The 15,999-nt window shown below is 38.5% G+C and overlaps 1 protein-coding gene across 3 annotated transcripts in view; it reads right to left on the bottom strand.

Annotated features, from left to right (window-relative positions):
- Positions 1–13,917, bottom strand: part of ARHGEF12 (Rho guanine nucleotide exchange factor 12) — a 124,726-nt gene extending 110,809 nt beyond the window's left edge. For 2 of the 3 annotated variants that reach the window (XM_074356965.1, XM_074356966.1), the window contains exon 1: positions 12,938–13,900. In XM_074356965.1, the coding sequence (XP_074213066.1) occupies positions 12,938–12,969 (32 nt within the window). In that variant the 5' untranslated portion in view covers positions 12,970–13,900. Of the gene's footprint in view, positions 1–12,937 lie in introns of all 3 variants that reach the window. The other variant, XM_074356967.1, reaches the window with a different exon arrangement.
- Positions 13,918–15,999: the final 2,082 nt, after the last annotated feature.

Below are 15,999 nucleotides of genomic sequence, written 5' to 3'. Positions count from 1 at the left end.
TCTTTTCTTCCTCTTACACGGTACAACAATTTTTTGAGTCCCTTCTTACTGTTTTGTGTGCCTGTAATACAAAAAACAAAAACAAAAACAAAAAACCACCCACAGAACTCTTATTAGATGGGCCTTAAACGTCTTAAAAGAACTTCAGAATAGTTACAATGGAAAATGATTTATAAGCAACATATATTAGGCTTCAAAAAAGCCTAGTTTTTACAAATGTGTGTATATATTTAAAACAATGAATAAGAAACCAAGATGCAATGTAGCCATTTTTCAGAGGAAATGAGACAAAATCCCTCTAGAAAAGGGAATAGGTAAATAGGTGATTAAGAGTAGAAAGAATGAAACATAGTTATAAAGTTATAATGTGAAGACAACACTTCAATATTTGGTGAAGATGAAATCCACTTTTTGGCTTTCATCCAACTGACTCAAAAGATTCACTGACTGATCCAGATGAGCCAATCTTAGTATAAGCAGGCCCAAGATCTGTAGGCCAAAAGAAAATGGGCACTGAAGTCATAATCCCAACTCTCCTGTTTAGAAACTATGTGACCTTGAGCAAGTCAGTGATGGTGTTAGAACCTCATTTTTCTGTTTTAAAATGGGAACAATGATATTTAATTCACACAGCTAAGAAGATTTAAAAAGAGGATGCTGGGGGCGGGGGGGAAGAGATAGACTGGGATTTCAAAATTGTAGAATAGATAAACAAGATTATACTGTATAACACAGGGAAATATATACGGATCTTATGGTAGCTAACAGAGAAAAAAATGTGACAATGAATATATACATGTTCATGTATAACTGAAAAATTGTGCTCTACACTGGAATTTGACACAACATTGTAAAATGATTATAAATCAATAAAAAAAAAGTTAAAAAAATTAAAAAAAAAAAAGATGATGCAGGGAAAGTACCTAGGACAGTGCCCAGTAGTTAGTATGTACTCAATAAATACAAAATCCTTGACCACACTCCAAATTTCCTTGTCAGATTAAATTTCATCTGTTTTTAAATGAACATTTTCACCTATTTTTATCTTGCCACCTTTCTAATGTGTAAGATACCAGAGCAACAAGTCATCACCATTCACCATTTAAGAACTGTCTTCCTAACCAAACTACTGTAGTTTCCAGAATCCTTCACGATAAACTCATCATCATATTCATCACTAGATGAGCAAAGTATAGGCCTAATGGGTTGCTATTACTTTCCAAGAGGTAGCTACTGAGCAGAGAGGTCCTCCTCCGTAGTGACTAAAACAGTGGCTAATCAATAAAACGTGACTTCTTCTATTCAAAAGCAATGCGGTATAAACTGGCTATTTATCTACTTTATAAACAGAAGCTAAAAGCAATGGACATTGAAGGTTTTTAAATTTCAACTTGCACCAAAGCCTTTCATTCTGGTTTAGATAACTCACCCCACCCCAAAATATAATTAAACTGAAAAATAAAAGGAAACATAAAAAGATAGTATGTGATAGGAAATAACACTTTAAAAATCTGTAAAATAAGATAAACCGAACCGTTAATTATGATTTCACACCACTACTTCCCCAAAATACACATGACTTCTCACCTTAATCTTCAGTATTAATCAATTAATATCACTTGTACAGGTAAATTTCTTAATTCTTAAAAATAAATCCGTAGTTAGCAAGAGCTCAAAATAACTTTGCCAACACAATGACCTACAAAGAGGCATTCAATATTTACTGAACAAATGAATAAACAAATGAATTGATGTTGTAAAAATAGAACTGGACAAATTGTGAGTGATCAAAAGCAGATTTAAAAACTGATTTCCAGCTCACAGCGAAAAAAAAAATGTGACAATGAATATATGCATGTTCATGTATAACTGAAAAATTGTGCTCTACACTGGAATTTGACACAATATTGTAAAATGACTATAACGCAATAAAAAATGTTAAAGAATAAAAAATAAAAACTGATTTCCAATTCTGAAAATCTTACCAATTCTGTTAACTAGAGATGTTACTGTTTCAGTCTGAGTTGAAATAACTGTCTCTAGTCTATTCCTCTCTTCCAAATGCATCTTAATTCTAAAAATAGCCTATAATTTGAAATACAAAGGAAAAAGAATATTATCACACAAGGAAAAAAACAGTTGCAGCAGGAGCAGCAGCAAATACATATGAATTCAAAATCATTTTATATGCATAGATCAAAATTCTAGGAAAACCTAATTTCTGAAGTTTAAACAGTAATAGCTATTATAACTTACTGACCTCCTTAAAGTCCTTAAAAACATTTCCATTTAATTTTTATGACAACTCTGAAAAGTTAGTTTTTTTTCTCATTTTTACAGATGAGAATACTAAACTGTTGTTCAGAGATGTAAACTTGCCTAAGGTCTTCCAGCTTGTAAGCAGCAGAACAAGTCTGACACACCAAAACCCGAGCTCGTTTCTCTACATCATCCTCATTCAGTTCCCTTTTACTGCTTCTCTTACAAAAGCTAAAAAATACAAATTAAAATTAAAAAATATATACATATATATATATATATAATTAAGGGCTAAAATATCTTTTCTTTTAAAAGCTACTTTTAATCTGACAAAGAGAACAGTCTCAAAAAGAATTCTGCCAGGGAGTCAAAATTAATATAATTACTAATATTTATCCATAAATATATTTTACTTAACCCCTATTTTTAGAAACAAATTATACCTTGTATCCTATTATGCAATAATTGCATGGTAAGAACCTTCTTTTTTTTTTTTTTTTAACTATTCACATCCATTTACTAACACACCCAATTTAACTTTAAACACTGTCTCAAGAATTATGATCATATAGGGCTTCTGGGTAAACAGTAATGACAAACCGAAAATCTTCCCACAAATCGTGCAATCAACAAATGCAACTAAAATGCAACCAAAATGCAAGTAAATTATTCTCACAAAGGTACTGACAAACTATTACCTCTAAAAATGTCTTTCAATCGTGATACAACAGAAAAATCACATAAACCAAGGCAAATCAAAGAGTTATTCTCCATGGGAAAAAAATTATTTATTTAAATTTTAAATAGGCTATATTGTACCAAGCAACCAAAGCCAGAATAAACCCAATGCCAAGAAAACTTCAAATTTAAATAAAATTTTTACACACAAGCCAATGATTTTTCTACGGCAGTTACTACATGGATTCTGAAATGAGATTAACAATATAACTTAAAGAAAAGTAAACTACTTGGGTACCTAGAAAGACCACTTTAATCTAAGTGTTTCTATGCACAGTGAGAGATGCCAGCTAAGAAAACGAAATCAGATAGTACTATACTGGAACAAACTACCTGCCTCATGTTATACAGTAACTTATTCACTAGGCTGTGTAAATCCTCCTTGATCACCTCCTCATTGTCACCTGCCAATCTACAAACAGAAGGGGCTGTATCTGTTTAATCTGCTTCCCACTGCTGAGTATATAACACTTCCTCCCCAAAGAATGTCCCGTGAAACTGATGATCCTAGATCCATAATGTAATGCCTATTACTCCCATAACCATAGAAATGACAAACAAGCTTACTGTATTACACTGTATGCCAGTAAAACCTATGAAGTCTTGAGTCAAAATGGAGGCTTTAAAAAGGCCCTCAGAAGAACTAACCTGAGCACTTGAGAGTGGCTTTAATTATTTCTAAACTAAAATTAGACAGACTCACTTCCTTATTTTTATATCATCTTAGGGATCTCTTAAAGATTTTGATAGAAGCTTTCTGTGCACAGCAAATAGCATAGGTGGATACAGGATTTTTATAAATGATTCTGATGTTCTTCTCCAGAGTAAATAACATCACTGACTGGGAACTCCCAGAAGACTTAGAGCCATTAAGGGCTGGGATTCCTTTCAACTGGCATCCTTCCAACAGAGGCTCAGTGAGAAATGAAACCTCCTGCAAATCAAATCTGTTGCAATGTTATTTTTTCCAGAGGTTAATTACCTGCTTCTGCTACACACACACACACACACACACACACACACACACACACACACACACACACACACACACACTAAAGTGGAGAAAAGGAGGTACTGGAAAAATAGATGACATTCTACTGTAAGCCTCCTCCAGAAATACTCAAAATGAAATAAATCAGAACAAGTTTCTGGCTGTCAAATTCTAGATACACTCCCTTAACATCCTCTCCTACTTGACACCTGTCAGTCCATAGTATCATTACTCAAACTAATAGACAGTAAGAATTTACTGAAAGAAGTTACACTTTCAGATCTTATCTTTCAGAGATACTTGGTGAAATACTTATAGGTGAAATTATGATACCCAGCAACTGCTTCACAATAATCCAGTGGAGAAGCAGGGCAAGGAAAGAGATGAACGAAGATAGTCTATGCACTGTAAATTATTGAAGTTAATGATGGGAACATCGAAGTTTATTATGCTATTCTCTGTACTTTGGTATAAGTTTCAAATATTCCATTTAAAAAACTTTCAGAGGTTCAAAACAACCCATTTAACAAGCATTTATTGAGCACCTCCAGTGGTAGACTATATTATTGTTCATAATTATTCACTCTCCCCTTTCCTTCTTTAAGAGGATTATACAACCTTACTCATTATCATGTGACTTACAAAGTCTGTGGGAGGAGTGTACCTCCCTAGCCCACTGACAATAAGGGTGACCATACACTTGCCTTGGCCAATGACATGTGAGTGATGTGATGTACATCACGACTGAGTAGAAGCTTTAAAAGCCATGGAGTATTTGTATCAGTTTTCCTGCTCTTTCTTTTTGCCATGGTAATGGCATATCACACACAGGGGCTGCTCCTTCAGTCAGGGTTCCAAAAATGCTACTGCCAATCTACAGCTGACAAGATGTAATGTAAGCCACCGGTATCTGAAGGTGTTGCTATGGTAGAATAACGTAGCAAAAGCTGATAGGTATACCTACTGTAGGCTAGGTACAAAGAATATTAAACTGATGGGCCAGTGTATTTAAAAGAATGTTTAGGAAGGTAGACACACACGAAAATTAACTATAGTTACCTCTTAGGAGAGAGTCTCAGAACCAGAGGGTATGTAGGGATAAGGGTAAGATCAGAGAGAGAAATCTGAATTTGTGTGTGTATGTGTGTATGTGTGTGTGTGTTTAACCTGAACAACATCATCTGGGTACCTGGATAACTTGGGCTACTTCTTTCTTCCTTATGCTTTTTAGTATTAAAAATGAATAAAAATATAATAAAGCAGATAGTAATTATTTTAAAATGAGTAAGAACTATCTTACCCTAAAGGAACGCAAAAAATTATTTGTAATTTAGCTTTAAAAAAAGCCTCTTCCCATAAAACATTCACTGTTAATTCTTTAAAGTGGCAAAGTCTAAAAACAAAAACAAAATTTTAAAAATTAGGGGTATAACATATGCAATTCTAGAGAAGGAGGGTATATATAGCTCAAGTGGTAGAATGCATGCTTAGCACACAGGAGGGTTCAATCCCCAGAACCGCCTCGAAAAATAATAAATAAACCTAATTATCTCCCTGTGGGGGAAAAATACATATATATGCAATTCTAACAGTTTGCTCATTTTAAGGTTTTAGCAAAGCCAAGATAGGGTTTCGTTTATGTGCAGCTACTGATCTCAAAGGAAGTTCTCTCAGTTACATTATTTTAGTATGTCAGTTAAACTGATGAAGCTTGATCCAGCTGTTAAGTTTTGTAAGCCTTAACCAGTACTATAGACAAGGTATCTACTCCACCAAGTTAACTCATGCAGCGTAAAGATCATTTTTTAAAAAACGTTAGATGGGGAAAAAAGGAAAAAATTCTAACCATGACTCTTGCAGTGATTAAACAACACTTAAATGAATATAGAAGTCAAGGTCCATACAGTAACATTTTACTACATGATCATGTTTTTTCTTAAATTCGAGCAATAACCTGCAAACATGATTAGAGACATTTCTGCCCTTTTCATATCAGGATCTCAAATCAGTGTTTATGAACATTAATTTAACCCTCATATTGCCCAAGAGTAGGTTATTATACATTATAACCAGCTATCCTACCACTACAAAATATTTAAATACCCCTTCAGCAGTACCCGCCCTGAGAAGATCTTGCCCAAACAGCCAATAAGACAGGAAGTAAGCTGACAGTGCATATGCCACCAACAATCTCTGAAAAGATCAGACCTTCACCCACAAGAACCACTTCCTCTGAGAAAACCACAGAGATTGTATAGGGCAACCACAGCATATCAGCTTGTGTCTGGGATACAGGCATCCAAAATCTGTGGAAGGATATGTCTAAGCACCTTCACAAAATTTCTTACGTGTATTTAAGTGTATCTGGGGGACTTGTTACTCTTCTGGACAAGACAGAGCCACCTTCTGCATTACATGATCAATTTCACATATAATTTATTCAGATGCTGATGAAGTCTCCAGTTTTTCAACAATAACCTACATTTTCTGAATCCACGAAAGACCTATAAAATCCTCTTTGAGCTAGAGTGTGTAAAGCTAAAAGTAGCATTTAAATATAATATTTAACCAAAACTGTACTCAGAGCAGTATCTTTAAATGCCTAAAATAGGCTTTATAACATCAAAAGCAAAAGCAATGTGACAAGCAGCTAATAGTAAACATTAACTAAAGCAGACTTTCTTATATATTTCCAATTTTTTTCATGAATTGTTACAGCCCCAGGACAAGAAATCTAGTTTTCACTGACCATTAGATTTGCTTGTCTCTCAACGCTGGGAAGCCATCCAGGCCTGTCATGTGACTATGATCTCAAAAACCAAGATTCAGCACTTGAATTAATAAAAGATCCTGTTTTGGTATGAATCTAAACTGTCAGCTGCATTGGTGCATGTTAATTCAATATGGTAAACTTGGTATATTTCTCCTTTTGCTGAAAGTCAGTAATACATGCTTACACAATTTAGGCAAAGCCACTGGCCTTTGGTTCTATCCTGTATTACCCTCTGTAAAATCAAAAAGCTGAAAATCACTCTAGGTACTAGGTTCATAGGTTTGTCTTGGAGTTATAAGCTGTCTTACAAAATTCTTTCATATATGGCTATCTTGGTACTCTAGATATTCTAACAGAAAAAGTAGAAGCCCTAAATCTGGCCTGTTTCCAAAATTCTAAAGTTTGAGGAAACAAAACCACTAGCAAAACACTTAAGATCAAAGATATCCATTTAAATAATTTTAAATTAAGTATCAACGAACAAAGTCTACTAAAACAATATTCAAGAGCTCTATAATCTTACACATCTACCTTATAATAACTTAAATGTGCACTTTTTCCTTCTGTTACTGTCTCTTACTATTAGTAACAATTCTTGCAAATACAGCAATAAGAAAATAAAACATTATTTCAATTTTAATAATAGTGCTTCTTACTGGAAAAATATTGCTAAGCATTTCAAGTCTATTTCTTTTCACTAATATGTGGGAATAACAAGAAAAAAATAAGGTAAAACTTAATACACATACCCCAAAAAAAGGAAAAAAATGACACAATTTAAGGTAAGACTGAAAAATCACTGCAAAAATGGTAACAATTTCCAGATGTATCTCACCATACTGCAACAGATATTTTACTTTAAAGCTACAATCCTCTCTCTTCACTTTTTTCTAAGTTCAGACATGTTTCATCTTCATTTCTGATTAATTTTCAATCAAGGATGGCTTATTATTTCTGTTTGCTATACTTCTGTCACATAATTGATAACACTTGTTACACTGGGGCACTAATATTTGAAAGAATAACTTTGTAAAGAAGGCTTTTATAATATGAGTAATTGCTTAATTAGTCAATTTGCTAATTAGGCTGTTTGCATAAATTTGTTTATTGTTTTATTTGATGGTGACTTCACCCACATCCATTCTTAAAACTATCTAAAATAAAACTGAGTTAAAATGACCTTGAGGATCTCTTTACTGATAATTTTGGGCTATGACTGAAGAAAACTGAAGACCTCCTGAATTACAGTAAACTAAACTAGAGCTTGCTGTTCTAGAATATGAGTAAAGATAAAATATATAATAGCATATTTTGTATCTGACAGCATTGAAGGAAAAGATCATTTTGCACTAGAAGAGCAATTGGGGGAAAAAAGCTAATAAAATATTAGGAAGAACAGGCTGATTTGTAGACAACCAATCAACAGAACATACAACTTGGCTAAGCAAAGAATAAGGGTAGGGGGAAGGAAAGGGTGGTGGATAACTGTCTGAACAATTTAGAGTCATATAAACATAAAATGGGAGGAGAGCATTATTTAGCCTGGTACAGTAAGTATATACAAGTAACAGGACAACTTAAAAGAAAAGTTTGTGCTAAAGATCAGGAAAAACTTCCTGACTACAAGATCTATCAGATTGTTATTCAGTCTCCTGAGGAAGTGACGAGAGCTTTATCCTCTAGAGATTCTTAAAATTAGAATGACAAGGTACTAGAAAGCATCCTGTAAGAGAAAAATCCAACTCTGACTTGGCCACTTGGAAAGTTACAAGGGAAGTAGAACACAAAAATATACATAGAAAGACAGTAATTTAAAGTGAAAAGTGGGGGACTTGAGAGCCAGAAAACGTTGTAGATGTTAAAGAACTACACTATCACACGGTATCGTTACATACATGAGGGTATTTTACTCAAAAGGAAACAAAGTATTTATAATTTCACTGACTTTAAAATTTCAGTTCAAATAACACTATTTTGAAAACTCAATTATTAAAAGGAAAAGGAGCATATTTCCAAATGAAGTTTTAAAACATCATAAAAATCAAGTTTTAATGGATGAGACCAAACAAAGTAAAGATCACGGCTTCTAAAAATGTGGCATGGTCAATTTCTAGGAGATAGGCAATTATATGATAAGAAACACTTCTAGTAACTTTGTTAGATAGCCATGATGTAAAAAAAGCACTTCTCCAATTACCTCTGGAAAACCATCAAAATATCCTGCTGCTTCTGTAACCCGTATCAGTTTGGTAGGCAATTCACGCCCATTTCTAGCTGGCTTTCAGAACAGGCAACCACATTATTTTACTCAGATTTTCCAACTGTTTTCCCTGGAATCACAATGCCCCCCAGGGAAAATACGTAAAATATATCATTTAAGGGCTTCAAGAATGTATGCCTCAAATATCATTTTCTAAACTGCAAGTTTTAAAAAACCTTGTATGTTAAGTGGTATTACCGGGTTAACATATTTCTATAATGATTCAAATAAAGCTTTTTCTTGTCATCTCATTGAATAATATGAACCACATATAAACGTGCCATTAATCTGGAAGACTATATAACTCTATACTTTTTTAAAAATTTACTTCAGACTGTACATGTTGACTCATATAAAACTGTACAAGTGAGTGTAGTATCGTATACCTATATGAATTAGGATTTTATACAGAACAATTAGAAGAAAAAACATAAAACCGAATAGAAAGCTAGCACTGTAATCGTGATCCCCACTTTCAGTTTGGTATTTATCAAATGATTGATTTTACAAGTGAATGTTACAAATAATTTCACCTTGCAGATGACTCTGGAAGCCCTGAAAATAGCACACATACAGGAATGTTTTGTTTCTTAATCAAAAGCATTATCGGCATTGTTGGCAGAAAAAGTATCATGAGTAAAAATGCTAATTACTAGGTAAATGCACATAAAGCCACAAGTTTCCACACTCACTTTAAAAAATTTGCTTAAGTTAAACAAGCTTAAAGCTTTAGCATTAAAAAAAAATGCCAACACATCAAAAACCTTTTTTACCTACAAATTAAAAACAATAAAATCCACAAGTCCTAGACAAGACAAAGCTTCATTTATTTCAACAAAGATCTTTATAACAAAATTCTACTGGTACTGCCCCTGAAAAATCACTGTTCTAGAATATAGCCTGAAATAATTTACTGAGTCCACTGAAAAAGCATTCTCTCCTGTCTCTCAGAAGAAATTCCAATTGCCGCAGGACCCCTTAACTCTCAGGGAGACAGACAAGCATCTAGGAGGGTTAGAAACAATCAGGATATATTTTAGGACTGTATGCAGCCATCAGTGCAAACTGAAGAGCAACAATCAGATACTTTTTACCACTTTTCAAGTGCCCTTCTAAAAGGTGAAAAATATACTCTCCAGGTCACAAAGAAGTTACAAACCAAGATGGTACTCATCACCTGCTTAGATTAAAAAACAACAACAGCACAACAAACAGTTCAGATATACTACATAAAAAGAGCAGCTACCACGAACATAGTCTGAGTTTTAAATGGATGGCCACATCTTTCAAAAGGGGGTTGGCGGACCTGGGAAGCAGAAGATGAGGAGGAAGAAAAGGGAGTAAATGAATGTGTTAATTTAACTGCAAAATAATAACAGGATATAAAAGAGTTCTGAGAATCCAAAGTGACCAATCAGAGCCTAAACATAGCTGAATTCCATCCCAGCCCCAGCATGTCCCTGACACAAGAATAAAACCCTTCTTATCTTGTTCAGCCATGTGTCGCCTGCCACAAACTGCAAAACAGAACAACGCCCAAAACCAGCTAGTCTGATTTCAGCTGAGGACAGACAGACTCTGTAGTCAGAAAACACCACAATGAAAGAACTCTTAACTCACACAGCTGGCCTGGTGGGTCTGCACACTCTACAAAACAAAGCCATACCACATACAGTACTTCAAACTTGAAAGGATCTTTAAAAAGCTACACTGGCACTGTTAATTTGCCAGTTGCTGTAGAATCAGCAAAATATACCTACAGCATCCTGGAGTTAGGCAGTGAGAAGAGGATGAGGTAGGTAATGGCTGAGAAGTTAGGAAATATTTTATACTCATAACTTTTGTTAAGGCATCCTGGTACAGAAATAATACTAAACCAGTACTTTTTACCCCAATATATATTCATATCAGGGACAACTACTCTCCTAAGAGCTACTGCATGCTTGATAGTACAGAACAAGATATGTTTTTTTAAAGAAGTCATGGTCACATGAGAGTAATTCTTGTGGGGGAAAAAAAAACCTAGCAGTAAACTCCTAAGAAACACATAACCATGCTGTCTCAGTCGTGCATTAATTACTACATTAAGTGGCTTTTAAAGCTTTTTTCCTTTAAAAAATATATGTCAGGTAGCACCTAAAATCATTCAAGGCTATTAATACCCAAATCAATTTGCAGATTCATCTTAGAATACTCATCTTTTTAACCCTTTGTCCTTGGCACAGTGTCTGGCAAAGAATAGGCATTGATTAACTGCATGTATCTCACCTAAGTTATAAAAAGGACACAAATCCCAAGATCTTATTCCCAAGATAGTGGGAAGAGAAAATCTCTGAGAAGCAAAGAGGAAGAAAGGTCATTAGTTGGGGGCTGTTTCTACAAAATTAAACACTCCTAGTATTGCAATGGAAACTACCAACACTACATTAGTTTCTAACATGACCTGTCTCAACAGAGAGGGCAAGAAATGAATGAACTAGGGAAACAATTACCCACACACCTGTGGAAGTGACTTCTCAGAAGCAAAACACCCTGAAAGGAAAAGGAATGGGAATAACTAGAAGAAATCAAGATAAGCATTGCTACTACTCATGTTAAATGTACCCTTTTAGAGGCTGAAAATTAAAATGCATTTAAAAAAAAATACGCAAACAAAGAATAAATAGTTTAAGTATTTAATGGAATCTTTTAGGTGAACATTCATGTGATACTGGAAAGCATCAACAGGAAGAGGAAGTTCTGTTTCTGGAGTAGCTGTTATGGTATGATAATGGAATTTGGCCCTTTTAAAATCAACAAATGAGTCTTACAATTGGGTGAAACTCTCTTATTAGGAAATTCAACTACTTTCTGCAGGAGCACTATTGTTGCACTTCTCATCAAAGTGCTTTTTCTGGTCCCTTTCTTCAGTTATTTGATCTTTTTTTGTGTGTGTTTCATGATGTAATAGTTTGAAGGCTGACCAAAAAAAAAAAAAAAAAAAAAAGCTGACTGAAACTCGGTACCTGGATAATTAAACTGAGAAACAAAGCGTAATAAAGGATGTGCTTTTATCACTTAACCTAATATTCCAAAAAATAACTCTTAAGAGTAAGGAATTCCACTTAAACCACAAGTGATCTAGCTCAATTTACCAACTACCACCAAGCAATACAGGTTAAGTACTAGAAAGGACTCACTCAACAAAGCCACCTGCAAGGTTCTATTATATAATTCGCTTAGCCTTTATACCCCTTAAATGCAAATGTTTCTGGAAGATGAAATTCTAAAAATGCAATAATTAAAATCTAGCCCCATGATGTTCTCTCGCCTTTTTTTTTTTTTTTTAGCTCCTTGATATTGTTCTCACCAGCAGCCTGTGACTTCCTACTAGTTTCAACATTTTGGAAGACCATTAGATAATAAACACTGTGCAAGTCAGTACTGAAAGGGAATCAAATTCATAAATCATCATGTGGCAGTCTGAGAATGAAGTGCACAAAGAGAAATTCCTATAATGCAACAGTGCCCAGAGAACTACAGGACAGGAAAAACTGATGAGGGACCAACACCCCGGCCGATTTCGGGCACTGACCTTCACCCAAAATGACCTTCCTCTGGTTCCAAGATGAGTACAGAATCCTAATGCACACTACAGACAGAAAAACACGGTCATGGTTTTACCTACCCCCTCCACCGAGAATCTGAAGAAAGTTTCTCGCCAGGAAAAAAAAAAAAAAAAAAAAAAACTACATTTCCAAATTCAATCAACCGGGTAACTTGGCAGCAACCCCAGACTAATTGCAGAGCTCCGAAACAACCCTCTCCCCGATGCCTTGTCAACTTCACTGGTCAAAGGCAATCGGCAATCACTGACTCTCCGGCTAGGTCGGGCCCCATGCAGGGAGGCTAAGCGCAGGGGGAGCTTCATACCAACCTGTCGGTGATAGTAGACTGTGTGCCACTCATTGGGGCCCGTGGCGAGAGATCCTCCTTTTAGCCAACTTGCATTTTACAGCAACACCTCCACCCCAACCCCAGTGCTCCGGGATCACGCCCGATTCCGCAAGGAACACAAAAGTTCAACTCAAAACTCCATTCAGTCATCTAGAACGTCCGACTGGGGGGGGGGGGGGGTCAAGGAAAGGGGATGTGGGTGGGAGCGAAGCAGGTTATCTCCCAAAACAAACCGAGCAAGTCGGTCAGAAGGCGAGTCCTAGAACTAGAGAGCAATCCTCGGGAAGGCACAGGAGAAAACTTCGTCACGGAGGGAAGTCGGCGAGCCGCGGGGAAGGGGGCCCGTGAGTCCCTCCAGGGCTGGGGCGGGATCGGTTCGGGGCTGGCTGTCGGCTCCTCCTCCCGGGTCTCGGGGCCTGCAAGTCCCCGCCGCCGGGCTGGACACGCTGGGCTCCGCTCTCTATCTGGGGCCGCCGGCCGCTCGTGGCCGCAGCCTCGGCTGCGTCTCGGGCCGCCCCGCGCCAGGCGCGCGCGGTTCCATGGCCCCGGGCCGGGGGACCCCTCTCGTCTTCCTCGCCGCCCCCACCAGGCTCCGGGCGCCGGGACGAGCGCGGGTGCCGGGGGAGGGGGTCCCGCAGCCGGCGGTGACAGGAACCTGGTCCCTCAGCGCCGCGGGCTGCTCCCCATCCCTCAGAGGCCCGGACTCTTCCGCGGTCTGCAGAGGCGGCGGCAGCGGCGGCTCCTCCCCGAAGCGCCGGTAGGCGGCGGTTGCCGCGAGGGGCGGGAGATTCCCGTCTGGCCCGGCCTGGAATCACCGGCCCTGGAGGCCGGCGGCGACGGCGGCGACTCGGAGCGCAGGGCCGGCTCGCCGGGTCTCGGGGCCCTCGCGGGAGCGCGCACGGCGGGCGGAGGAGGCCGCCGGCGGTGGGGGCCGCGCGACAATCGCAGGCGCGCGCACGGGTTCCGGTTCCGGTTCTGTCTTCCCAGCCCCGGCCGCGTCCAGCGCGAGCTCGCACTTCCCCTCCCCCGCCGACTTTTTGGGCCTCCTCCCCTCTGACTTCGGGAAGCCGCCTCACCCGGGATCCCTCCGCGGCGCGCGGGGCCGCCCCCGCCGCCCCGCGCTCACCGCCCAGCGCGCCGCCCCCGTTCGCCGACCGCGAGTGCGCACCGCCCCCGCGCGGACGCCTCCGCCGGAGTCCTGTTTGGGGGAGCGAAAAAGTAGTTCTGCCGGGCGAAGGGAAGTGGGGACCATCCAGCCCCGGGAGTCCCGCCCGCCGACCCTCCGTCGTCCCCAGGGCCCTGCGAATGCTGGAGATCTGTGCTTTGGAGTCTGGCTTCTACGAACTCAGCTTTAACCGGAGACCGCCAAAGAGCACGCCCCCAAACCCAAGAGTCCGGCATGAGAGGCTCTTTGGAAATGACCGACCCCCACTCATAGAAACTTGTATTCCTTAAGGGAGCTTGCCTGTTATTATTTTCCGATGACACGTAGAGATCGCTTTTGACTGATGGAAGCAAACTCAGGTCGGGGTCCCTGGACACCTTTCCTCCCTTAGGAAACAGACCCCAGCATAGAGAGATTTTGGCCTTGGCCGCTCACCTGGGGCACCTGCTGGCCTCGTCCCAGGACAGGGGCCGCCGTGCCCAAGTCTTGGCTGCCCCGGGAGGGCTGGAGGATGGGAGGGCTGGGGAGAGAGAGAATTTGGGAACTGGAATCAGGATTTCTTCGTATAATGTTGCTTTTAGGCTGCTTCTGCCTTGGCAAAATGAAATGTATTATTTGCCAGATTGAGCAAGCATGGTGCTTTCCAACAGGGACTTAACAAGCTTGCTGTGGAAAGAAATGGGCGCAGAAAGTAAAGCATACTTATCCAGTAAATAGCATTACATTTCTCTTTGAAGAGCCCCCAGATATATTCCTCCCTTTCTTTCTGTCTTTTTTTCTTTCTTTCTTTCTTTTTCTTATACTGGGTAGATTTAGATATCCATCTAGTTTTATGATTGCATAATTCTGGATTGTAGGGATTCAAGTACCATATACAATATATTTCTTCAGTTCCGCCTGCAAACATCTGAAGTGGCTCTTTATCCAACTATTTTCAGACTTTTTTTTTTCTTTTTTTCTTTTTGAGTTCAAACCTGTATTGGTGGGTAAGGATCTTGGGCCTTTTTGTGGAAATCAAGTGGCAAAGCAAATCAAATGAACAGTGGATGTCGAGAGGGGAAACAATTACCTCTTAACAATGCTGTTTCTAAAAGTCAATCCGCAACAGTGCATGAAAGGATTATTATCCCTGAATAGATGCATGAGCTAAGGTTGACGTTAGAACTGGGTTTTTAAAAAAAAGGAAAAGATAAACAGAGGCCAAAGATGACTCCTTATTGCTTGATTTTTTTTTTTTTTTTAAATTCAGGGCACAGCCAGCTAATTTTGTAATGTTTATTCTGGGAAAGAATAGAAGCAGATTAGGGTTCCAAGCCACTTTCCTAATGATCAGACCAGGACACATTGCCACCTGCTGGTATACCCTAGCATGATAATTCTATCCTGAAAACTTAAGTTGCGTATTTTCTATACCTAACTGGAAAGAGCTCCACCCATCTATGTACAATGACCAAAATGCAGATCTTATCCTCGAACTTACATCTTTTTTAAACATACTAAATATGTTTCTAACCCTATTCTAATAATTTTACAGCGTGGGTATCATATTAATTGGACCCAATGACTCATCAAATCATGCATTTTAAAACTGAGTTCCCCTCTTCCCTTCAAGAATGCTTTACTACATGAGCTTCAGGAATAAAACAGACTGGGAAAGTTTCCTAATTCACCTTCTCTTCCTTGCATACAAAACCTCTTGGCAGGCTGCTTTCAAGGTCTTTCCAAACTTAAACAGACCCAAAGTTCTAGCTGTGAGCAAAGAGAGCATTTGCTGTGGGAAAGCTTCGGAAGATGGTAAGCAAGGGATTTAATTATGCCAGTGGTTATTCACTCCAGAGCTTTTTTTTTTAATGATGAAAATCTCTATATTCATGCAC

This window comes from Camelus bactrianus, chromosome 33 (genome assembly GCF_048773025.1).
Source record: "Camelus bactrianus isolate YW-2024 breed Bactrian camel chromosome 33, ASM4877302v1, whole genome shotgun sequence".
Lineage (NCBI taxonomy): Eukaryota > Metazoa > Chordata > Mammalia > Artiodactyla > Camelidae > Camelus > Camelus bactrianus.
The sequence above is the reverse complement of the archived record's forward strand: the minus strand, read 5'-3'. Positions and strand labels throughout refer to the sequence as shown.